Source organism: Emydura macquarii, unplaced genomic scaffold, assembly GCF_026122565.2.
Source record: "Emydura macquarii macquarii isolate MOO-44397 ecotype Brisbane River unplaced genomic scaffold, CSIRO-AGI_Emac_v2 contig_968, whole genome shotgun sequence".
Classification (NCBI taxonomy): Eukaryota; Metazoa; Chordata; order Testudines; family Chelidae; genus Emydura; species Emydura macquarii.
The window spans coordinates 12,858,114-12,883,814 of NW_027131105.1; the positions used below are offsets into that span (position 1 = coordinate 12,858,114).

At 54.4% G+C, this 25,701-nt stretch overlaps 1 protein-coding gene across 1 annotated transcript in view; it reads left to right on the plus strand.

Moving 5' to 3' along the window:
- The window catches only part of CELSR3 (cadherin EGF LAG seven-pass G-type receptor 3), a 62,866-nt gene that overhangs the window by 16,219 nt on the left and 20,946 nt on the right, over window positions 1–25,701 (plus strand). Inside the window, 15 exon segments of the mRNA XM_067544252.1 lie at window positions 3,919–4,551; window positions 12,687–12,909; window positions 13,767–13,882; window positions 16,157–16,245; window positions 17,479–17,636; window positions 18,084–18,247; window positions 19,127–19,252; window positions 19,755–19,924; window positions 20,113–20,298; window positions 21,456–21,566; window positions 22,130–22,298; window positions 22,742–22,883; window positions 23,580–23,700; window positions 24,378–24,561; window positions 24,768–24,869. Of these exon segments, the coding sequence (XP_067400353.1) occupies window positions 3,919–4,551; window positions 12,687–12,909; window positions 13,767–13,882; window positions 16,157–16,245; window positions 17,479–17,636; window positions 18,084–18,247; window positions 19,127–19,252; window positions 19,755–19,924; window positions 20,113–20,298; window positions 21,456–21,566; window positions 22,130–22,298; window positions 22,742–22,883; window positions 23,580–23,700; window positions 24,378–24,561; window positions 24,768–24,869 (2,694 nt within the window).

Below are 25,701 nucleotides of genomic sequence, written 5' to 3' on the forward strand. Positions count from 1 at the left end.
CTGATGCATGTTCTAAGTCCTCTCAGCACAGCTGGCAGATTGATAAGGTTGTCATTGCTACTCTGACTGCTGAGGGGAGGGCATTCCCCAGGACCACCCTGAGAGCTTCCCTACCCCCTGAGCCCATTGACTTCAGTTCTGGGATGGGTCTGTGTCCCCCTCAGCCTGGTCGCGAGGCACAGATAAGCTAATACCCTCCACAAACGGTAACTCTTCAGATGGATGTCCTGAGGAGACCTGCAGCTTCTCTTGAGTTCAAGGTTCTGGCCTGTGGGTTCCCATTGCTGATTTCAACTTCTCTTCAGGGTCAAAGGCACTATCAGAAAGTGCCCCCCTCCAATTGCTGTAGGAGCGTCCCAGGGCATGGAGGGGAGGTTAAGAAAATGGATTTGTAGTCTGTGGGGCTCCCCCAGTGCTGCAGAAGCTCCCTGGTAGGACATGAAAGGGTGAGCGGGAGGAGAAGCAGTTGCAGAAGGTGGGGTTCCCTCTCAGACCATGTAATTTGTCCTGTCCATAGTGGCACAGCCCCATAAATCCACTCAGATATCTTTGCTTTTCCTGCAGAGCTGAATGTTCCCTTTGACCCCTAAACTAAGTCATAAATCAGAGCTCCCCTCCCTCCTGTGAGAGGAGCCCTGAGCCACAAGATAGCCCATGAACTTGGCACAAAATGTTAACTATAGCATGGATTAAAGACGCCCCATGTTCCCATGACAGCAAATGTGCGAGGCTGTTCCTGGGGATCTATTTTCCTGTCAGATGCCAGGCCCAATCTTTCTGCAGCAGAGGGGGAAGAATAATGCCCCTTCCAGGAAACTGATCAAGGCTCTGTCGAGTGGTGCTTTGCAGAGATGATCATCGCACTGGCTCAGGAAGGGGTGTGGGAGGAGAGTGGAAGGAAGGACACTGGTTCTGTAGCCTGTGGGCTTTTGGTGTCTCTAGAGGGAATCAGATCTGTCTATTTCCCAGCACCTTTCCTGTGTTAGCACTTTTAAGGGTAGTCGTGTCATAGGCAGGGTGGCTGAGCTTGGTTTCAGATGCAAGTCACCTCTCCTGGTCCAGTTAGGTGCTGCTTTGGCATGAGTTGCTGCAGCCATTCTAAACACTGAGTTTGGTGCTCATATTGGCTCATATGTGCCAACCTTGGAGCCTCATTTCTGAAGAAAGTTTGTTTTTATAATCCCGAGTTCTTCAGAATCTGTGTTGCGTATGGTGTTGAATCTGATACTTCAGTGCAGCTCATCACTGCATATAGGAGAAGCTCACAGCCACCCAGGGAGAAGGCAAATTAGGACTAGCACCTTATATGTGGGTAGGATGAGTGACAAATGGCACCAGGACAGCTGTCTAGTAAGTCTGAAGATGGATTGTTCAATTAAATGGTGAATTGCAAGTTTTCTTATGATTATTATAAAACTTTCCTAGAGCATTTTAAATGTCCTCACTGAGCACATTCCCTGCCCTGAAGAGCTTACCGTCTCAAGAAGAGAAAAACACACAAGGGGTAGGAAAATCTGGGGATTATGAAGAGAAGAAGGCTCAGATTCATCCCTGATGTAACTCAGCTGAAGTCACTAATGAGTGGGGCCTGCAGGGAGCAGGGATTGTGGGAAGAAGTGTCTTCCAGGAAAAGATCGTCTGAAGGAGGAAAGGGAGGGGTCACTTGGTGGTTGAGGGGTGTGAATGGTTGGACATTTGATCAAATGGGGCATTGGGGTAGTCCCTGACAAAGCTACTGATTTGGTGTCGAGTACAGAACAGTTAGTTTTTTTTAAATGGAATCACTCACAGAAACCTACTTTTCCCTAGTTAGATCAGAGAAGGCTTAATACAGGATGGAAAACTATGGCCCAGGGCATTCATGATCATTAAAGAACCCATGGCATTTTTACAAGATTCAAATTATTAGTCTCGGTGTCCTGGCAAAACCCCAACTGGGTAATTACATTCTTCATCCTGTGGCTAAACCCCAACTTGGATCTGTCTATCTCCCTCCCCGCCTTCCGACTCGTCACTGGAGTATCTAAGTTCTATGCAGTTCCTGTGCTAAACTCGGGTAGCGTTGCTGGGAAGTGCTGCTGAATTCCACCCCAAAGCTGGATGCGTTTTAGTGGTAGGTCAAGTCGGGGAAGCTCTGTGTTGGCGGCTAACAGCCTGGGCGCCAGGGGCAGCCAGCTCAGAATGCACAGTGTGTGTCAAGTGACCCCCACATGAAGTGCTTTCTGCGAAGTATCTGAAGCTTTGAAAGACACTAGAAATCTGTTACTAATAATGGAATAGTAACGGTACTAGAGCGAGGCGCCTGCCTTGTGGCCTTATGCTCTCCTGTCTGCAGTGCCATGCAGGCAGGACCTGGGGCAGACTCTCGCTGCCAGGGAGAGCAGAGGCAGGGAAAGGAAATTCTGAGACAGGACTCCACTGCATCCCTGTTGGCTTTGAAGGGAGTCCTACACAGCCCATTGCCTTGATTGCACTGAGATCTGCGGCCTTAGGGGAAGGGTCACTCTCCACTGTCACTCCAGAGGGGAGCAGGCTTCCCCTGAGTGTTAGGTGAGCTAGATGGCTCTGAATCTAAAGTCAGGAGGATGCTCTGTGTCAGCTGCTAGCAGCCTGGGCATCAGAGGGAAGGGGCAGCCAACTCAGCATGTACTCTGGATGTGCTCATACAGAACAAGATCCCAGGGGCTGGAGTTTGTTTGCAAGGAAGATAAAGATAAAAGAGAATAAAACAATCCAAGTTGGGGGAAGAAGGAAGAGCAGATGGGGAGCAGATGATGATGAGGAAGGAAGCAGTGAGACAGGCCTAAAGCCTTCGAGACCCAGGAGAAGAGAGGAAGTGACTGGAGAGGGAAGGGGGGAGGGAAAGGCGGAAGGAAGGAATTGTCAGAACACATTGAAACCCTCGCATCCGCTGTTAGCTCCCACCCACCCCAGTGCTTGCTTCTTCCTCAGTGTATAGCTCCTCCCCCGGCCGGGCCCCCTTCCAGCCAGCGCTGTTGCTCACTCACTTTTCTGAGCACTCAATTTGCTCCCAAGTGTGCAAAGATCCAAATCAAACAGCAGCTTAGTGACTGACTCTGCCCGTGTCTGGTGTGTGCTGAGCACAGCTGGCATTCACTCAGGTTGCTTCTCGTGCCTGGGCAGTGCTTGAACCGTGGGGTGCATGCCCTGTCCTGTGTTGTTGATATATACAGGCCTCATGTATTTTGAGTCCATGTATTAAGTGGTGGCACAGAATAATTCTCCAGAATCTCAGCTATCGTTAAAAAAAAATCTAGACCTCATGGTAGCAAGGGAAACCTTCCAAATGTGACCTGAATGTAATCAGTGCAGGAATGTCTGCCTGAGTCTGCAGAGAGCCTGAAACAATAACTCAGTGGTGAGACTGCCCTATGACTCTCAATGGAGAGTTCATTCTTAAACTGAATTACGACAATGCGAATGGCACTGTTGTTTATTTCACAGTCCATCAAAGTAACATCCTTATGCCACAACTCAAGCTGCTCTACTCAACTGCCAGAGCTCAGCTTCCCTCTGATGGCTTCTGTGGTGGTGGTGGTGTGTGTTAACACATCAGTCAGTGGCACACTGTGAATTACACGTGTGGAGGCTGTGCAACGAACAGGAGTCAATATCCAGTTAAATAGCGGGGTGGGAAGGGCTGCACTGAGTGTGCTATTCACACTGAACACAGACACACCCTCCACTATCCAGTGCATCAAAAGTTGTAGCCAAGCCTCCACTCCGGGTGCTGGATTAGGTGAGTAGCCACAGAAACTGGGCCTTGCCATGGGGGTTAAGCCGAGCTTGAAGTGGGATATATGGCGCTCTGGTAACTCATGGGGCTCTGTCCCACTCACGCCCTCATCTCCCAGCCCAGTGCTGCGGGGCTGTAATGTTGCCTCATCTCTTCTGCAGATGGAATCCACAGCGTGACCGCCCAGTGCGTCCTGCGTGTCATCGTCATCACGGAGGACATGCTGGCCAACAGCATCACGGTGCGGCTGGAGAACATGTGGCAGGAACGCTTCCTCTCACCCCTGCTCACCAGCTTCCTGGAGGGTGTGGCCACTGTGTTGGCCACGCCCAAGGAGGACGTCTTCATCTTCAACATCCAGAATGACACGGACGTGGGTGGCTCGGTGCTGAACGTCAGCTTCTCAGCACTAGCGCCCCGCAGCGGCCACTTCTTTAGCTCTGAGGAGCTCCAGGAGCAGCTGTACATGAAGCGCATGACTCTGACCTCTGTCTCCATGCTGGAGGTACTGCCCTTCGATGACAACGTCTGCCTGCGTGAGCCTTGCCAGAACTACATGAAGTGCATCTCCGTGCTCAAGTTCGACAGTTCGGCCCCTTTCATCGCCTCCCCATCCACACTCTTCCGGCCCATCCACCCCATCACAGGCCTGCGCTGCCGCTGCCCTCAGGGCTTCACCGGGGACTACTGTGAAACCGAGATCAACCTGTGCTACTCCAACCCCTGCCATAACGGGGGCATCTGCGCCCGTAGGGAGGGTGGCTACACCTGCATCTGCCGCCAGCATTTCACAGGTAAGTGCCGGAGCCCCACTGAGCGGGTGGGGGCACCGCTCTGCCCCGCCTGCTCACCAGTGGGAGGACGAGGTGGGGTAGAGGGTCTCTGCTTTCCCAGGATAAAGAGACCTTCTGCTTTCTGGCTTGTCTTTCCCACACACCTCGCCAGCAGTAATAATCCCGGGTCTTTGCTCTTTAAAGGAGCCAGAACAGGGTTTGTTGGTTATTGCTTTTGTATCTGAAAGGGCCCGTTGCAGCAGCAGTCAGAGTCTCATGGGGAGCGGCTCATTAGAACCACAGGGGCAAACGGTGACTCGGTTTAACCCTTCATCCTTCCAGAACGGGTACACTGTGTGGGTCTGTCAGACGCTGTCTGCCTGAATGGACAGTAGGGAGTCTAGGCAGGGATGGGTTTGCCCTGGTCTCCTCCTCCCGTACTGGGCAATGCACGGCACTGAGCTAAGAACTCGGTCTGCCAGGCTGTGGCCCTCTGGCTCTGCAGAAGTCCCTGTGTTTCCAGGGTGCTCTATGTAACAGGGGAAAGCTGAATGTTATTAACATGGCCCTGAGCAGTCTCCTGGTTTCTTACCATCCCCCTCGCGCCTGAGGAATCAGCTGCTAGTGCTGCACTTGTGTTTTGCCAGTTTAACCAAGATGGGAGGCACTAGGTACAAGATGCCATGGCCCTGTGCCCACCAGGCCTGGCAAGGGAATCAATGCCACAGGAGCTCCCAGCTCTATGGATCTGTTTGTAACCAGGCTGAAATCCTTTGAGCAAAGTGAAATGCCTTGTCCTTGGCAGATGCGTTGGGGTGCTATGCCAGGCAGTGAGGATTTCAGGGTTACTCCATGAAGGGGGGGACTCTCACCTCTTCACTCAATCTCTTTCTCAGAACAACATTTTCTCTTGGGCGGGGGAATGTTCATGGGGTGGGGAACGAAGGAGGCAGCTGTTTCTGCTCATCCTCCCACTAGCTTTGCTCATGGCTGTCATGCCGCAGATGTTCCAGGCTGGCATGACACTCTGATGCCTTCCACATAGGTCTGCAGTGGCTGGAGCTTTTGATCCTCAGCTGCTTCTTGACCCTGACAAGTCAGAAAGTTCAATTTCACTCGGGAAAATCAATCTGCTAAGGAGCCTGCTCCTCGTCTCCCACAAGAGGCTCTGAGCCATTGCTGCAGGCTGCACGAAGGGAGCAGCAGGGAGATTTGCGATGGAGGCGCCAGCCTGTGACAGTCTCAGTGTCTGCTGGCAGAGATGCCCAGGTCTATCGCCCAGCTTCCGGCACATCCCCCCAGCCAGTCAGTCCATCAGCATCTGGTGGAGCCACTCAGTGCGTTAACACTCTGTCTATTTAGGGTCCCCTCCCCCAGCAGGTGGGGGGGGAGGGAGGGAGCCACTCTTAGGAGAGGAAATAAGGTTGTTCTGTTCATGGCATATTCCCCGGGGAAATGCAGAGACAGAGCATCACTCCAGAACTCCCAACAGCCCCACTGCTTGGGAAGGAATGGACAGGTTGGATCAGGCCATCCATCATGAAGGGAAGGGAAGGGAACGAGGCAGCCGGGCTGTGAGACCTGAATCTGTACCCCAGTGCCAGTCCCCGGGAGCCTGAGGATCAGCTCACGCTGCAGTGGCGTGATCAGGATTGGAGAGCGTTGGCAGCGCCGTGGTGGGGTGGGCCGAGACTGGACTAGTCGAGGTGCTGCAGGTCAGGAGTGAGGGGCATCAGCAGAGCTGTGTGGGGATCCTCGAACTGCGATAGAATGGGCTGCTGGGCAGGAATGAGGGACATGGGGTGAGTTCAGGAGAGGGGCAGGGATTGGACTCCCTGAACTGGCCTCATGCTTGCTGCATGGAGAAGTGAGAGGGAGCCTCTGGCTGCTGGTGGAGTGAGTGCTGGAGTGACAGTCTCATTTGCTGGCTCCCAGGCCAGGCCTGTCTCTCCCTGCACTTCCTCAGCTGGGAAGAATTGCTTTGGGGGATGGTGGGAGGGAACAGATGGCAAGCGTGTGAGCAGCTCCTGTGTCGGGTGGTTACTGGTGAGATAAGCAAAGCCAATAGTAATTAACCCCCAGCATTTAAAGTGTGAAGACATTAGCGGAGGGGTTAATGAGCTCGTTTCCCTGTCAGTTCCCGCCACCTCCCCATCCCCCACACGCAGCGAGGCAGAGAACAGGAGCAGAGCCCAGGACCTAGTGCTGGATGGTTCCCTTTTAGGCTCTAGAAGCCTCAAAGAGACAAAATGGGAAGAGGCGCCGCTTCCTCCCAGGCCCTCTCTGTCTGTCTGCTTGTCTAAGTGATTCCATGGCCCTCATCACCTCGGTTCCCAACCCCTGTCCCCAGCTCTGTCACCTGAGCCCCTGGGCTGCTCAAAGCCTTCTCAGGGCTGATTGACGTGGGCGAGCACAGCTCAGTTTCAGCCTCCCGGGAAGGCGGAGCAGGCAGCCTGAGCCGGCCAGCACCTGTTTGCGCACAGGGTGCGTTGCCCTACAAGGGTGTGCACAGCAGCCAGAAATGGTTACAGATTGGGCCTGAGGATGTGAGCAGGGCCACACTAGTGCCCAGGACTCACCCCTCCTACTCCTAGCTCTGTTCCTTCTCCAGGGGCTGGCTCCGGGGCAGCTCCCTCATTCACGGGTTCTCATGCTCTCGTCTTCTGGGCTCATTGCTCTCTCCCTTTCCTTCACAGGAGTGTGTCTCCAGCCTGATTATACACCTATGTGGATAGGCGTCCCTAGCCTACACACGCCCCACCAGGACCTGGGCCTTCTATTGGGCTCCATGCTCCCCACATTGGTTTGCTCTAGGCCTGGCCCTGTGGCCCCAATGTCATAGCATCAGCAGCAGCTCACGCCTCCTGAGGTGACAGCACAGAGGCCAGGCCAGGCCTCACCTAGAGCTGGGCTGTGTGGAGACCCTGGAGTCTGGCAGGCTGAGGGCTCCCTCTGTGCTGATTCCCTTGGAGTAATGAGTTGGTGACTGGCCATGCTGGATCCCTGTGCACTGGGAGGGATGCTGAGGTGGCCCTGGATTTCTGTGCTCACTGGAATCAGGCTGCTTGCCCCACAACACGTCACAAATGTGATGTAAACCCGTCCCATTCAAGATCTGTTTGATCTGCGCACATGTGCGTCCCCTGGGGTGGCCTGTGCACTGGGCCCAGGCAAATCCTCGGCTGAACTTCAGCACCCAGAAACGGATTCTGGGGACAGATCTGTGGGATGGGCCCTGACTGTGCTCCTTCAGCACAAAGAGGGTGGGCCAGTGTTGGGTGGGAAGCGAATAGCTGTTGCATCTGAGATCCCTGGACATGGGACAGGTATGGGGCAGTACTCTATTGCTGTTGGGTGGGGGACGGGTCAGTGTAGTAGATACAACAGAGGAGAGAGACCAAGAGGGGTAAACAGAAAGTCCAGGACTGCAAGCACTGGGCTCCGAGTAACTCTGGAGCCTGCAACCACTTGAGGAAAGGGGGCAGAGGGATAGAGGATGAGGGAGAGGAGTTCCCAGCCCTCCAGTTGGGATGACTAAAACATGGCTGCTTCTTCCTGCCTTCCCTCCCCCCCTCCCCCCCACTCGCCCCCACAGTGCCTTCTCAGAGGAATACATTACTGATCCCATCAAAGGGAGAGAGGGTGCTTTAATTTCAGAGACAATGAAAAACATCTCTGGTTCCCTCGGGTAATGGCTGCCGGTTCCCAGATTTAAAGAGACGACAGTTCCCCCTTTGATAGCTGCACTTATCAGCCTTGATCGGTGGTAGAACGGAGACACAGGGTGGGGGAAGAGAGAACGGGGCTGACGCTGCCAACCTGCCGCCGGCAGGGGAGGTGTGTGTGGGAATCCCCTGCCCTCGAAGCGGGATGGTGACTAGAGCTCTGGTTTTCAGTTGGCAGCTGTAGGGGTTAGACTGAAGCTATTAGGATGTGGGGATTCCCAAGGGTCATGTGGTGCCCAGCTCCACCCTCCTGGAAGGTCTGGGTGGTTTGTCCCATGCCAGGGCACAGTGCTGGGATAGACATGGCCAGATAGTGTACGGGGACATTAGAAATATAACCTGGCTGAAATAGGATGGTGGCTGGCTTGGGGCGTCGGGGAACAAGAGACAGCGCTTCCACCGCCAGTCCTTCCATTTCCATGGGGACCTGGGTCATTGGGCCTCGCTGTTTCAGGGGGCTAGAGGAAAGAGAGACAGGGCTTTTCACCTGCCGGGCACCAGTTCCAGGCAGGCTCCAGGCCAGCTGTCACTGTCATTGTGGTCATATCCTATGTGAAATGAGTGTGGGTGCCAGTCTGGTTTCTACAGGTCACGAGGGTTGGTGCTAATCACCCCTGCTGGGAAGCTCCTAACAGAGAGGCGGTGGGCAATGGAGAGTGAACTCCTCACCTCTTGGGGAAAGAGTCTCTCCAGCGGAGGGCTGAGACACACAGGCAGGGCAGCATGCGAGGGAAGCCTGCCCTGCTACTGCCTGGGCTATGCCCAGCCCACTCAGTGGATACATAAAGCTGGTGCTCTCCATCCTGGCACCTTCACCAGTGTGATAGTCACAAAAATAGGGCCAAAGGTCCAGATCCCCACATTGGTGTCAATGGAAGTTAGGAGCCTAAATATCTTTGAGGATTTGGGCTAAAGACTTTAGAGACCTTCCCCAGAGCTGTCCTAGGACAGGACTCTGGGGATTACAGGGTGTTTTCCCTGTGGAGAAAGGGAGCCTGTCAACCTTGTCCATCCAGGCTCGTTTAGTATGAGGAGCCCCTCCATTAGCTCCATTATAAGCATGCTGCTGAGATGCTCCACCAGTGCTGCACAGCCCAGCCGTGAGGGTTTGTTTTCAGTGACGCTGATGAAGTGAGTGCACGTCACACTGAGGGACTGGAGCACTGAGCCCTGCCAGGGGAAGGATGGGCATCCCACTACTGCTCTGCCGATGCACCTCAATCCTGGCCTGCAGCATCCCCTGCTAGTCCAGTCCGTGGCTCTCTCCATCCAGCTCTGCTGATGCCCCAGAGTATGACCCACCAATTCTGCCCCTTCGTGCAGCAGGGGCCCCTTCCAGCCTCTCTTGAGCAAAGCCCTCCAGTTTCCCCAGGGGTTTTCTCATGTAGGCTAACGCCAGTGAGGCTGAGAGAGCTGGTAACCTTGTGCAACTCAGGTCCGCAGGGCTATATGTGCAGTACTAAAGAGTTTGAAGGCGTTCTCAGCCATGCCAGAAATCCGCGTATGCTCTGGTAGCTAGACAGAGAGCATAGTAATAGAGAGGAACTCATCCCTAGCCCTGTGGCTCTATGATTCCCTCTCTGTAGCCACAGGCAGCAGAGAGACACCGTAGTGGAACTAACATTTCCTGCCTCAGTGACCATGGCAAAGAGTTCAGCTTCTCTGAATGATGGTGCAAGTGAACTTGTGGAGCCTGCTGAAGTTCCAGCCATGGCCTTGCGTGGCAGGCAGCGTCACCCAGTGGCCTCTCAGGCAAATGACAACAGTGCACTCACTGTTGTAGCTGTGTCGGTTCCAAGATATTTGATAAGGTAGGTGAAGTAACGTCTTTTATTGGACCAACTTCTGTTGGTGAGAGAGAGTTTTCAAGCTTGAAGATCTCCGTGTAAGCTCCCTAGCTTGTCTGTGTCAGCAAAAGAAGTTGGTCCAATAAACGATACTACCTCACCTACCTTGTTCCTCTAACAGCGTATGCACGACAGACCTCTGGGTAACAGCACCGGCATCAGAGATGGAAAAGGCTCTTTAGCTCTTGCAGCCTATCTCCCTGAGGCCAATGCAGGATTGCTGCCCCACGCCAAAGGAGATTCCCTCTAAAGACAGAGAAGAGTTCACTCTTCGGGTTCACTCTCTGGCCTTCCTACTGAGCCTGCTGTCAGAAGAGTTCAGCGGATGCCATTTACACGGGTGCTTTATAATGAATACCCCAGTCCGTCAGGCTACTGGACTAAACGCCAGGCCCTGTGTCCAGTTTCCTGGCTGTGGATTGGGTTCCCTGGGGATAACCCAGGTTCTGTTACTCTGGGGCATTAACCCCATCCCAGCCCTTTGCTAGTCACTTCATGAGAGCGGTCATGTGTACCCTTTATTCCTCAGACCACTGCAAAGGCAACAGATTGAAATAAGGAAATGGGCTGGTTTCAGTCAGTGCCAGCAAAATTGGACTGTGTCGACCTGCAGCCCCCTGCTCTTCCTGTCTTCCCTCGTCACTCTGCCAAATCTCCTCAGTCCTGACCACCCCCTTCTGCTCCAGTTGTGGGGCCACACACTGTGCAGCCTCAGTCCATGCCTGGGGCTCCCCTGCTCCTCTAAGTCTGGTCCCAGCAAAGCTCATATACCACAGCCCAGACCTGCAGCCTCCCTCTCATTACATTCTTGGGACTCCACGCAGCTCTGCTGCTGCCCCTCTCTTCTGACCTGCAGCCTCCCTTTTATCCAGGCCGCTCCTCTCTGAGCAGAGACCCCTGGTAGCTTTCGGGTTGTGGCCAAACCTCCTTTAGGGACTAGGCTGAGGACAGCAAACTCATTTCACTTATAACTGAGAGCCCTGGTCTCTGGAGGAGACAGCCACTGTCAGTGCTGCAGCAAAGTGAAAGGCCTGAAGGGGTCTTTGCTGTGTCTTACTGACCTTTCCAAAGTGACTCGGTCCCTGCTGAGCATTTCCATCGCTTGGACAGCTTTGCTGTGCAATATGCTGATCTGTCAGTGCTCAGTGCCAGGCTGGAGGAGCCTGTTCGTTGGCAGCAGGGGCTTTGATGTGGGAAAAGCGTTGGGAATTTCCAAGCCATAAGTTCCCATCCCCGTGGCGTACAGAGGGAGTCATGGTCTGGAGATTAGTCTGCCAGAGCTGCTGGGAGGCGGGGAGCAGTACACCTCCCACTACAGGCTGTTCCCCTCTCCCAGCATACAGGGTTACAAGTGGCACCGGCAGCAGCATTGGCAGCCCAGGTCAGAAGGCAGCTGCATTTCAGCTCAGGGGTGGAAGGACTGAAACCCCAGTCCAACCCCCCCGCTACACCTGTGATCCCTCTGGGCTAGTGAACCAGTGTCCAAATTCCAGAACTCTTGGAGGTTCCAGGCTCGTCTCCTGTGGAGATTAGGAAGTGGTGCGGGACAGCCTTGTGCAGCTGATTGCAGGCTCTCCCAGGACCTGGTGCCCACACCATACTGGCCTTGCTGTGGCATGGTTCTCTTGACTGTGCTGGACCTAGGGCAGTAAAGCCCCCCAGGGGATTGGAGGCAGCAGGCAGGCAGGGCTGGGACACTTCTCTTCCTTAGGGATGGAGCTTTGGGTGACAGCTGAGCTCCGAGGCCAGGGTGACAAGCAAAGACCTGACTTGTGCCTCTGCTGGGATCTGGAGGGAGCTATCTTAGCTCTGCAGGAATCCTCCGGTAGAACTCAGCCCGGGCACCTTGCACCCACAGCTGTGCCCAGCTGCCTCAGGCCTTGCAGTGGGAGACTCTGAGCCTCAGGGTGATGGGGTTGGCCACCGCTGAGATGATGCCTCCTGAGACACTTGGAGACCTTTAAGTTTCTCCTTAGTGTGTGAATTATGCCACTCCCCAAGCTCCATTAAGGAGTGAGAACGGACAGAGAGCTGTAGGTCTGCCATGCTCCTGCAGGAGGCAGTGTTACAGCCCCATGGGGCAGGTAAATCCTTCCCACCCAGATTGCCCTGGCCGTGCTTGGGCCGGGTCTGTCCTGGAGCCTTAGCAGCGTGTCTGACACACACACACGGGCTCTCGGTCTGGCAGGGCAGGACTGGCCAGCACCGTGGACACTGGGGAGCAGGGAATTGGCACCGAAGCTGAAGGGCCCGGAGCTGTATGGCTCTCACCATCGGGGATGTTTGGCCAGCTCTCAGGCCTCATGCTAGGGGGACTCTTTACAAGGTCTGGGAAGGGCAAGGTACCCCAGCCCAGGCCCACTTGGGGGAATGGGACTGGGACTGGGGTGGCCATGTGCTGCTGTCAGCTGCTCACAGTTATGGGAAAGGGAGACCCATTCAGCTGGCCTCCAGTCTGGCTGGTGGCTGTCCAGGCAACCTGGGGGCAGTGACCTCCATACCTTATTGCTGGGAACCCCCGCAGCTCCAGCTCCTTGCTCCAGGTTGTGCCCTGAGCCCCTGGCTCTGTTCTCTTCCCCGACAGGTGACAACTGCGAGGTGGACAGCCGCTCAGGGCGCTGCCTCCCCGGCGTGTGCAGGAACGGAGGCACCTGCACCAACTCTGCGGACGGCGGCTTCCAATGCCAGTGCCCCTCCGGGGGCTTCGAGAAGCCCTACTGTGAAGTCTCCACGCGCTCCTTCCCCCCCAAGTCCTTCGTCATGTTCCGGGGGCTGCGCCAGAGGTTCCACCTCACCCTCTCCCTCTCGTAAGTCCTGCTCTTCTTTCTACTGCACTTCGAGGGGATGGCATGCATGCAGCACTCAGCCCGTGGCCCTGCCAAAGCAACTATGGGCACTACCCAGGGCCTGCCTATCCAGTGAACTGCTGAAGTGCCCAGAGCCCGCCCCACTGAAATGCCTTGGTCCTGCCCAGCCCAGGGGCCTGTGAAACATTTCCATTGCACTCTGTAAACCTTCACTCCTGGGAGCTGCAGAGAAAAGCTATCCCCAGATATTGCACACAGCTGCACCTCCTGGCTCTCAGCTCCTCCTTGGAGCCCAGCTGGTTGAGCTGCATGGGGCCCTGGCGGGCACTCTTTTATCAGAGGGTGCCTCCATGCTCTTACTCGAGGAATGTGCAGCGTAACAGGTGTAACAGCTGTGCCAGCTGGTGCAGTGATTTCCCATTCTGCTCTATGGGGCATTTTCTCCTGGAATACCATCTACAGGTGTCCCCAGCCTGCCCTTCCCCTTGAGGGCACCCCCGGGTATAGATGCTGTGCATACACCTCCTCAAGCATGTGGCCTGGTGTGAACACAGGGCCCTTCTGAGCAGCAATCTCATTCACCAGCGGCCAGAATGTGCTTTTGTACTGGTGTCCAGGTCTCACTGCAGATCCTTTCTGTGGTGACAACACTGACCGCCACTGGGGAGATACACATTGCGGTGAGCAAATACACACTGGAAAGTATTGTCGCAGGGGCTTCGTGGCTGGTCCCTGCTGGAAGGTGGTAGAATGGCTGGATCAGTTAATCCCCTGTGATTCTTTAAGGGGCACTGTCCCCTCTGCACTCATGTGAGAGCACACACAGCTCACAGGATCTGTGCTTTGCCCTGTGTCAGGTTCACCACCCTGGAGCGCAGCGGCCTCTTGCTCTACAACGGGCGTTTGAATGAGAAGCATGACTTCCTGGCCATGGAAATCATTGATGGGCAGGTCCAGCTGAAGTACTCCACAGGTGCGTGCGCCCAGATCCTGTGGCCCTAGGGCTATGGCAGCATCTTGCATATGGGCATGAGAGCCTCTCATCATGTCTATATGAGCATCAAAGAGAGGGTATGTATGCACACGGGTGGATATAAGAGAGGGAGTGTGTGTGTGTGTGTGTAGGAGCATAAGTTGGGAATGTGAGGGTGTATGACTGCATCAGAGTTCACGTGTGTGTGCGTGTGATATCTCCATTGAAGGCAGTGGAGGTGGGTGTTTGTGTGTGCGCACATAGGTGATTAGGGGCTAAAGATCGCTTAAATTTCAATTAGATGAAATCTTAAAGGAACATTAAAGCCCATCTTTGCTGCTGTGCTCGCAGGATAAAGGGCTCGGCTCTGTCTGGAGGGACCCATGCTCTATTTTAAAACATACACAAAATAACATACAGACCATAAGGCCTCATTTCTGAGCAGCACTTAAAAGCCAGCTCAGTGCTCTGCATGCCAAGATACCCAACCACATTGCCTTTCTGGGTTTCCTCAGGCGCAATAAAGCCGTTCACAAGCAATTCAAGCTCAGCACAAACAATCAGCTGCAAATCCGCTTACATTACCAAAGGCAACAGTTCTTACTTGTGTGGCTGTAATAGTCTCTAGATGGTGACCTCAGCTGCAGGCAGGTCACTCTCCCCAGGGAAATGCAAGTGCAGCACTTCTAGCCCGGCTTAGGACTTAGTGGCAGAAAAACGCCAGGAAGGCTTGATGGGGCTAGGCTTGGGGAGCGGGGGTTAGATGTGTGATGGGCTGCGAGAGCAGATGGGTCTGTGCCAGCTGGGGATGGGAGGTCAGCTGGGCTGCTAGGCTCCTCTTTTGCCTCAACTCTGGGTGACTGTGCTTCAGATCTATTCAGGCGTCTCTTTTCCACTGGCTTGCTTTCTCCAGGGGTCTGGTCAGGCGTGTTGTCTCGGCGATCTGCACATCTGGCCCCTTCGTGGGGTGCCGTTATCTGTCCTCTCAGGCACGGCTCCCCTGATGCTGTTAATCTGCTCATTCATGCTGCGCCTTTAGCTCTCTGGCTTAGCTACCTGAGAGTGCAGAGAAAGCTCATCCCTTTCTCATGTCAGTGTCCAGCCGGCCTCTCTTTCCTCTCGCTGCAGTTCACATCATTAGTTAGCAGGGGCTTCCTTCCGCTCTTAAAAACAACAGAGAGATGATCAGTAATGTCGTGGCGACCAAGTGATCTGTCTATGCTTCAGCTCCTTTCATGAGGGCTGCTTAATGGGAAGAAGGCCGACGGTGGGAAAGTTGATTAATGTGAAGGTAGGTTTCTTGGCGAGGGCTCCTGCCAGAGAAATACCAAAGCAAATGCATTTGTTATTCCTGTGAATCAAGGAACAATACTAAACACTGTGACCAAGGAGGCCGTGGCCCAGCCTGTTATGCCCTGATCCGTGCAGAGTGACATTTGTGTCTCTGATCCTCTTCTAGGAGGGGGCATTGAAAACATTCAGCCAACAACTTGGAGTTAGTGAACGTAACCTCTGCTGCTGAAACATTGGAGCAGGTTCAGAAAAGAGCCATGAGGATGATTAAAGGACTGAAAACATGCTTGACAGAGAGAGGCTCCAGCAGATTAATCTATTTAGCTAAACAAAGAGAGGGTTAAGGGTTGACTTGATCCCAGTCTAAAAGCACCTACCTGGAGAACAGAAATCTGATACTAGAGGGCTCTTCGGTCTAGCAGATACTGTATAACAAGATCCAATGGCTTGAACCTGAAGCTAGACGCGTTCCGACTAGAAATAAGGCACAGTTTTTTAACAGTGAGGGTAATTAATCATTGGACCAACTTACCAAGGGTTGAGGTGGATTTCTCATCACTGGAAACATTTAAATCAAGACTGGATGTTTTTCTGAAAGATCTGCTCTAGTTCAACCACAGCTATTGGGCGTGAAGCACAAATTAATTCAGGGAAGTCCTGTGTCCTATGGTACACAGGAGGTCAGATTAGATGACCCCAATGGTTCTTTCTGGCCTTAAAATCTATGAATCTCTGTTGTTTCTACAGGTGTGGGGGTGTGTACACACTTGATTGTTAGCGTGTGTCTCCATCAGTGCATGTGTGTGTGAATGACGTCGTATGCGTGGGCGGGGGGGTTTGGGTGCATGAGAGACAGTCTGCTGGGAATGAGAGTGGCCCTGCCCTGTGGATGCACAGCTCCTTCCCTCGTCACTGCACTGTTCCCTTGTGCACGACAAAGTCCATCTGTGTGACAGTGTGTAACAGTGCTGTGCTTTTCAGGTGAGTCGAGCACCCTGGTGACCCCGTACCTGCCGGGGGGTGTGAGTGATGGGCAGTGGCACACAGTGCAGCTCCGCTACTACAACAAGGTACGTGCCACCTTTTCTTTTCTCTCCCTGGGATTGTCCTGTTTGTCCCACTGGCTGCAAATCTGGAAGTGGTGAGCTGCAAATATGGACAGGGCTTCCCCAGCAGGCACATTTTGGGAGAACTGAGCAGTGCCAAGGCGCTGGGGATGTCCAGCCTGTATGGCTGGTACCGGCGACCCTTAATTCATTAGGAAAGTCCCTGCTGTTCTGCCTTCCAAGCCCTGTTTCAGCTCTCTGAAACAGGCACCAGTCTTTCCAGTTCTGACTCTCCTGGCCATCTTCTCTCCATCTTCGTCCCACTGAGAGGCTTTGTCGCAGATGGGAGTTGGGCCTAATTTTTCTATCTTAGTGAAAGTGGAAGGGATGCAGGCTAGGAGGCCACCTAGAGAGAGCTGCAGATCTGATGTTGGTTATTCTGCTACCAGGGATATCCTGGATAAACTCAAAAAAGCTGAGACATCTTCCCTGCGTGCCTCTGTAGAGTAAATTCCATGCTGTGCTTGGGAAATGACTAGCTCCCTTATAGGTGTCTGTCTGTGACTCACTGGGTAGTTACTGCCCTGTCTTGCCATACGGAGTCCCTGTCCCATTCTCTCTCCTTCTCCATGCTGGGGCAGGGCTTGTGCTGTGCTGGGGGATGAGAAATGGAATGTCCCAATTCACCTGCAAGAGCCAGTCATCCACTTAGCTGCCCAGCTGCTCTCGTTGTGGGGAGCCGAGCCCAGCTGTGGCTCCCCCCACCCCCACGCTGGGCTCTGCGCTTTCTGCCAGCAAGAGCTGCCCAGCTGCTCTCACTAGCCTAGCACCAGCCTAGCTGCTGATGCTCCTTTCCCTCCCCCCCCCGTTTAAATGGTAATCAGCTGTTTAAAAAAATTTAAACAGCTGATTACTGGTTAAACGGTTAACCTATTACATCCCTAGTGACATCATCCGTTCTAATGGTCCCTGATTGGATGGATTGAGTCACGTAATGGAGAGGTGTACATCACCCTGGAAAGATGATGAGAGGCTCCCATGCATTTAGGAGTAGCTGGACCACCTGTCAGCAGCTCAAGGAGAACGGGGTACCAAAAATCCTGCCTTGTGATTGGTTGAGCTGTTCTGCTCATGCTCAGTACTGTCCCCTGCACAGGGCCATTCAGGCACATCTGTGCTGTGTACATGGTGCATCCCTTGTGCTGAAGGAGCTGGCACTGAGGGGAGCCTGCTAACTCCATGGTTTTTTGGTTTCAGCCCAAGATTGGCTCCCTGGGGGTGGTGCAGGGGCCTTCCAAGGACAAGGTGGCCATCCTGATGGTGGATGAATGCGATGCATCAGTGGCACTGCAGTTCGGCAGTGAGATCAGGAACTATTCCTGTGCAGCAAAGGGCACACAGTCCAGCTCCAAGAAGTGAGTGTCCCGAGGGCCTGCTGCTCGCTGCAGTGGGGTGAGGGACTCAGGATCAGGGATAAAAGGGAGCTCTGAGCTCACCAAGTCCTGGCAGGAAGGAGCCTACACTGCTCCCACCATCAGCATATACTCCACTTGACCTGGAAGAGCTGGGGTGCCACGGATCCAGAGATCCCCCACAGCCCTGCTTGTCTGTGGTTTGTCCCATACCCTGCATGCCTCACTGGGAGGACAATGCATGATGACATTGCCACAGAGCCTGAGCATGGTGCTTCTGCCTCTTTCCCCTGGCTGTGGGCACCAGGCACAGGGCCTCCATTATTGCCTCATCCCCAGCAGGTTGTATCAGCTTGCTGAGGCACTGAGGGGAACTGACCTGTGTAGTGCTGTCTGGGACCTGCAGCTCCTCTGCAGCAAATACCTCTTATAGGCCTTCTCTTCTCACAGGTCCCTGGACCTCACTGGGCCCCTGCTCCTCGGAGGGGTCCCCAATCTGCCTGAGAACTTCCCAGTGGCCCACAGGGACTTTGTGGGGTGCATGAGAGACCTGTACATCGACAGCAAACGGATCGACCTGGCTACCTACATTGCAAACAATGGGACCTCTGCAGGTAACAGGAGTGTGTGGCATCTCTGCTCTGTGCCAAAGTCCATGGGCTGCATATCCTCCCTGAATCCCACTGCCACCCCAAAATGGAGCTACCTGCTGGGGAAAGCTGCTGGGGGGGCAGCACAGGACACACAATCCTCTGTCCACAGCGGGAGCTGCCCAGGCTCTAATAACAGCAGCACAGGTAGCAGTCGCACCAACTTCCTCACAGAACCCCAACCCTTTCTAGGAGAAAGAGAGAAACTTGGTCTCCTTAGCCCATGCAGTCATCAGTGCCTCTGTTGAACTATCTGCTAGGAGCGCAGTGTATGCCGTGACATGGTATGCACATGTTCTTTGTGAAGTAGACACCTGCATAAGGACCTGAACAGACAGGAGCTTATTTCACATCTCATTGGATATTCCAGACCTGGGCCAGATTCCAGCCAGGAACCTAGTGATGAAAGACTCCTTATCTCATGAATAGCCCCTGGGCTACCTATTCTCACCCCCAAATAGCGCTTCACCATGCTGCCCCATTCAGGCTTTACATCTGGTAGCCATGTGGGGAATGCAAAGCCAGCCTGTCCCTGGGGGGTCCTGGGTGATTCCCTGGCAAGAGTCACTCTAGCTCTCTGCTGCCTTTTCACCCTGGCAGAATTAGGGGTGACACCCTTTGCCCTTGTTACTGGGCAGGCGGGGAGATCATGGTGGCTGTGTACTGACAGAGGCGTAGAGATCTCAGTCATGGCTTCCCCCTTTGGTTGCTCTGAGAAGCTGCTGATATTTCTCCCCCATGTCAATGTTCTGGGGTGCTGGGAGGTGAATGCCAGGGCTAAGCAACTGAAAATAAGTCCCCTCCTGTCTCTTTGCTTTGGCTGCGTGTCTACGATGTCCCCAGGATGCCACGCCAAGCACACCTTCTGCGATTCCAACCCCTGCAAGAATGGTGGCACCTGCTCAGTGGGCTGGGGAACCTTCTCCTGCGAGTGCCCCGTGGGCTTCGGGGGCAAGGACTGCAGGCATGGTGAGTGTGTCCTGAGGAGAGGCAGGCTGGGGATGTACAAGGGAAGTGTTAGCCTGAAACTGTTCCATAAAGAGTCCCTGAATATTCTGGTGAGAAGGAGCCAGCGGTGCTGAAGGCTGTGCAATCTTGCCCATGTATCAGTGGAATTCGCTCCCATAAGGGTTCAGGTCGGGTCCTCCAGTGCATGGTGTCGCCAGCATTCATGCTTTATTTCCCAGAAGGGAAGTGGCCAGTTGCCAAGGCAACGGGTGCAGTAGAGATTGGAGAAATAAATAAAAACCACTCAAAGGCTGGCACCTCCTGGGAACGGCAGTACATGGAGCTTTCTGCTGCTCTTTGGCAAGAGGCACGGCCTGCCTCTGGCCTGCTCAGACCCTGCAAAGACTGAGCCATCTAGCCTCCCTTGCCAAATGAAGTGTGATTGGAGGCCCTGCGCAGGAATCAGTGCTCCCCATGTTGCTCCAAACTTCCACAAGCCTTATGCGCTTGCTTTCCCTTCCAGCCATGCACCATGCTCACTATTTCCATGGCAACAGCATCCTTTCCTGGGACTTCAAGAACGAGGTGAAGATCTCCATGCCGTGGTACGTGGGGCTGGCGTTTCGGACACGCCGGCTGGACGGGGCACTGCTTCAGGCTCATGCCGGCCAGTACACCACCATCCTCTGCCAGGTACTTCCGCTGCAGCCACAAACACAATGTCAACAGCAGGGCCAGTCTCTCAGACAGGCTCCTGGCTGAGCTGGGGACCCTTCCCCATGTACAGCGCACACGTGCGGGTTCGTAGAGAAGAAGGGGAGTAACAGGAGCTGGCTGGGGCCTTGCTCACCACTTCTGTTGCTGGCTGCCCTTTTCCTCAGCTGGACTCTGGCATGCTCTCCTTCGTGGTGAATAGAGGCTCTGGGCACACCACCAAGCTCCTCCTGGACCAGCTGCACCTGAGTGATGGGAAGTGGCACGATCTCCAACTGGAGCTGCGGGATGTTCGCAGTGGGCGTGACACGCGCTATATCATCACCGTCAACCTGGACTTTGGACTCTACCAGGTCTGTAGCCTCCAACCCCCAGCAGTCGGGATCTCTCAGGGAGGGCCGAATGCATCCTCGGTGCAGGGGATGTGAGGGCTGGGGTGCTGGCTGTGAAGTCTGTAATCTCTGCTACGTATTTATAAGAATCATAGAATATTAGAGTTGGAAGGGACCTCAGGAGGTCATCTAGTCCAACCCCCTGCTCAAAGCAGGACTAACCTCTGATAAATCATCCCAGCCAGGGCTTTGTCAAGCCACAGCTTAAAAACCTCTAAAGATGGAGATTCCACCACCTCCCCAGATAACCCATTCCAGTGCTTCACCACCCTCCTAGTGAAAAACTTTTTCCTAATATCCAACCTAGACCTCCCCCACTGCAACTTGAGACCATTGCTCCTTGTTCTGTCATCTACTACCATTGAGAACAGCCTAGCTCTATCCTCCCTGGAACCCACTTTCAGGTAGTTAAAGGCTGCTATCAAATTCCCCCTCATTCTTCTCTTTTGCAGACTAAACAAGCCTAGTTCCTCAGTCCTCATAAGTCTTATGCTCCAGCCCCCTAATCATTTTTGTTGCCCTCCGCTGGGCTCTCTCCAACTTGTCCACATCCTTTTTGTAGTAGGGGGCCCAAAACTGGACACAATACTCCAAGTGGGGCCTCACCAATGCCAAATAGAGGGGAATAATCGTTTCCCTCGATCTGCTGGCAATGCTCCTACTAATGCAGCCCAATATGCTATTAGCCTTCTTGGCAACCAGGACACACTGCTGACTCATATCCAGCTTTTTATCCACTATAACCCCTAGGTCCTTTTCTGCAGAACTGCTGCCTAGCCTGTCGGTCCTCAGTGTGTAGCTATGCATGGGATTCTTCTGTCCTAAGTGGAGAACTCTGCACTTGTCCTTGTTGAACCTCATCAGATTTCTTTTGGCCCAATCCTCCAATTTGTCTAGGTCAAAGGTGCCTCTCTGATGCCGTCTGTCTTCCTAGGCATTGCTGATATGCCTCTCTCCGGCCTCTGGGGTAGCTTGTCATGTTAGTCCCCATATACCTAATTAGTTCTCTGCACAGTAAGGTTTATGTGGAGCAGGAAGGGAGTATGAAGACCCGCAGACCCAGATTTGGGATCTGGGAATGGCCATGTGATACTCCTGTTTAATCACCTCCTTTGCAGGACACAGTGGTTGTTGGAAATGAATTGCACGGGCTGAAAGTGAAGCATCTCCACATTGGCGGAATCCCAGGGTCTGGCGAGGTGCAGAGTGGTCTGAAGGGCTGCATACAGGTGAGTGCTCAGTTCCAGCAGCCTCCCACGCATTCTCCACAAGCTGGGATTCTCATTCTGCCATGGGCAGTATTCAGAGATGGGAAATTAGAATCCCCAGACCTAGCTGCAGAGGCTGCTCCGAGAGCACGTTCCAGATAGGTACAGAAATCCAGTCCAGGGCCCTCTGCTCCCACAGGCTGCTCCCAGAGCCCCTATGGACATGCTTCAGGCTTGAGCGCTCTGCATGGGGGGGACCTGAAACAATGGAATGTGACCTCTGGGTGCAGCAGCAGGATGTAACCAGGAGGGAAGGGGAATTGATGGGAACGGCCTGGCAATGTTTGCTGGGTGACTTTCCAGGACCCTTGGCAGCTCAGGGGAGTTCGATTCTAGGGCAGCACCTCTCAGATCTGCAGGAGTCAGCTCTGCTGACCTGAGCCTCCTGCAGCCACAAGGTGGAACCAGGGCCCCTGCCGTAGAGCCAAGCTGGGTCACTCAGGCCAGGCTCCTGTCACCTAAGCCCTGAGCCCCGTTCCTGTTTGAACCTGGCTTTACCATGTTATTTCTGACTTGGCTTTCAGGGGGTGCGCCTCGGTGACACGCCCTCTGGGATGGCGTTACCCAAGCCCAACAGAGCTTTGAACGTGGAGGCAGGATGCAGCGTGCCCAACCCCTGTGACTCCAGTCCTTGCCCTGCCAACGGTATCTGCAGGGATGAGTGGCAGAGCTACACCTGCGTGTGCCAGCCAGGTAGGGCACACCCAACAGAGACGCAGGCAGCCCTGCCTTCCTTGCATTCTCTCTTCCCCGTTTCCGTTCTGTTTCTTTTCCATTCTTGTCTTCTCCCCTTTTCCTTTTGCCTGTGTTGTATTTTCTCTCTCTATCTGCCACCGCTCCTTAGGGCTATTTACACACATGGCAATGCTCCGTAGGACCATAGCACTATGAGTAATGGTCACTCTGTAGCTTGCTCAAAACTCGGTCGCACCCAGAGACTGGAAATCCCCTTAGAAAGCAGCAGGCAGAAATGTGGTTGGTCTGGCTCAGTAGAGGGCATAAAACCCTGTGATCCACCTGAAGAAATGCCATACCTCTCTTGCTTCTACTCCAGCATTGCTGGTTTTTCACAGTGTTTCCTTACGAAGCCATGATGATTCGCTCCCTTTTTTGAAGGTCTGTGTCTGTTCCCTCAGGATACTATGGTGGGGACTGCATTGACGTGTGCCATCTGAACCCCTGCAAGAATAAGTCAGTGTGTCGGCGAAAGCCAGGCTCTCTCCTGGGCTATGTGTGTGAATGTGGAGGAAACTATTTTGGGCAGTACTGCGAGCACAGGTGAGACCCAGGGCAGCTCTGCCTTGGAGGGACTCGACTCTCTATCCAGCAATAATCTCCAGGCCCCTCGGAGGGAGCCTTGTGCTCTGAGGGTATTGGTATTGGAGCTAGGGTTTGGGACTGGCCGCTGCTTGTTATTACCCCTCTGAGGTCAGACTCCTCCCTTTGTAGCCCTACCAGTGGTTAGTGGAGAAGCATCTGGGAAGGAGAGGGGTGACGTCAGGTGGAGAATAAGCTGCAGCCGCAGATGTGCTCTAGCAGTAGGTGATTGGTCCTGTTCTTTGTGTTCCCTCACCTGGCTCTCCTAGGGTGCAGTGCTCCCCCTCTGGCCGGTCACTAGAGTGCACTCATTGGGGCAAGTGCAATGATGGGGGGCTGGCTTTGGTGGAGAGATGGGGGGTCCTCTGGGATCTCCCCTCACTGGACCCCACTCTAGTCCTCTTCAAAGTTGCTTTTACTCTCCCTCTGACTGAGGGAGGGTTGAATCCATCAGTGCTGCTCTGAATACTGTCCAAATGGGACTGCTCAGATGCTCTGCAAGTCCTTCCCTCCAACCCCAGCGGGTAACCCTGCTGCCTGTCGGGGCAGGGGCCATGCCTGGGAGCCGAACTCTGCTCCCAGTAGCTCATGTTGTCGGAGCTCCGGAGGAGGTGGGTGAGAGAAGGCTGTCAGGTGACTGTGGGTTTCTTTCCTCAGGATGGATCAGCAGTGTCCAAAGGGCTGGTGGGGGAACCCGACCTGTGGGCCTTGTAACTGCAGCGTGAACAAGGGCTTTGACCCAGACTGTAATAAAACCAACGGGCAGTGCCACTGTAAGGTGAGGGGGACGTTCTGCAGGCACAGCCCTCATCTCACCCACCCTCAGGCACCTGAGACGTGGCCCTCGTCCCATCTGCCTTCGTCAGCGGCCTCTTCAGGCCCGTAGTAATTCATGCAACCACTAGCTACCTTGTTCTGTGGCCCTGGACCTCTCGCGTGTACCCGACTCACCAGCACCCATTACCGGCCAGCTGGGGCAGAGTGTAGATTCCCTTAGAGCCCTCCTTGCTCCCCCGTGGAAAGCTGCGCATCAGTCCCACCTCCTGCTGTGGAGCCTCACAAAGAGGTGATGGGGAAAGGGAAGCGACAGGCAGCCGGGAAGTGGGGCGTACGTGTGCACAGAAGTGGGGAGACCGATTGATAAGTTGGGAGGAAGCTGGAAGAATCCCTGCATGTGCTGCTTTGCATAGGATGCTGCCGCACCTAGGGCTGGCCCTGATCGCCAAGCTGGTGATGTGCCCCACCAGCTCAGCACTAAGAAGCTGAAATGTAGGTGCCTGTGTCTCTGTCTGGCTGGTCCTGCTCCCCTTCCCACTGTCCTACCTGTGCCCTTCCCTGTCTTACCAGGCCCCTCACTCATCCCCTCGGGTCCTGCCTCTTGCCTGCTAGGCCATCCTGCTGCTCCCCCTCCCATGATTCATTCCTCTAACCACCTTCCCTGCCCCTCTCCTGCAGGAGTTCCATTACCGCCCCAAAGGGAGTGACACCTGCCTGCCCTGTGATTGCTACCCCGTTGGCTCCTCTTCACGATCATGTGATCAGGAAACGGGCCAGTGCCACTGCAGGCCCGGAGTGATTGGTCGACAGTGCAACAGCTGTGACAGCCCCTTTGCGGAGGTGACGCCAAGTGGCTGTGAGGGTGAGTCTGGAGACACCTGTATGTTGTGCATGGAGAGCAGCCTGGCACTCGAATCTTAGAGACGGTGTCAGGCAAAACTCCCTGAGCCCTGCGCCCTTGACCTTCTCCTGGGGAGCTGTCCTTGATGCCCTCCTGTGGACACTCTACTGGGACAAACCCCTCCCCTCTGCCCCGGTTAACTCCGGCTCCTTTGTTTCCATTTGCAGTGCTCTATGATGGATGCCCTAAAACCCTGAAAGCTGGTGTCTGGTGGCCTCAGACCAAGTTTGGGCTCCCAGCTGCAGTGCCTTGTCCCAAAGGCTCCCTGGGTAAGTGATCCTCATGGGAAGGCTGCAGAGGGACCTATGGCTGGAGCCCTGCAGTGAACATCCTGCAGTGTCCCTCAGCCTCAGGAAGGTGGAACGCCCTCCTGCCACAATAAGGCTCTAAAGCCCCTGATGGTCAGCTCCTGCTGCCAGCACTGTCTCAGGCAGTGAGGGAGAGCTGCTGCTGTGGTCAGGTTTGGAGCAATGGAGCCCTGTGTTCCTGGGCTTGAGGTGCAGAGAATGGTAGCGTGAGGGGAGATGTATTGTCTTGGAGCTGGGAGAGCAGAGGAGATCTGCACAGACCTTGTTCCAGAAAGAGAGGTGGGGCTGCAACCTCACACTGAGATCCAAGCTACATGATTGGAGGTTCTCGGGGGGTCTTCTAAACAGAGACAGGAGTGCAGGGCCACTTCTGTGAGCAGCCTACGTAGGTCCAGAAACATCACTCAAAAAAAGAACAGGAGGGGCCAAAACTCCTGGGGCCACCCCTTCCCTCTGGCCCTCCATCCCTACCTATCACTGCATCCTGTGCCCAGCTCCGGCCAATCTCTGTCTGCCACATCCCCGAGACAGCGAGGAAGGTTCTGCACCTCCTCCTCAAGTTCAACCGTAGCTGCAGAGAGCAAGAGTCCCAGTTGTCTGTAACTGCCACCGAGGGGCAGAGGAAGAGAGCCGCAGCCCAGGCCATTGAGATAACACTCAGCACCTGGAAGCAAACATGAGTCAGTGCAGAGTGGGGGTCTTATGTGGTCCAGTCAGCCTCCCCTGCACAGCAGGCAAGCAGCCACGCTCTGCCCCAGCTCCTGAGTGGGCTCCACAGGCAGCCCCAGCAAGA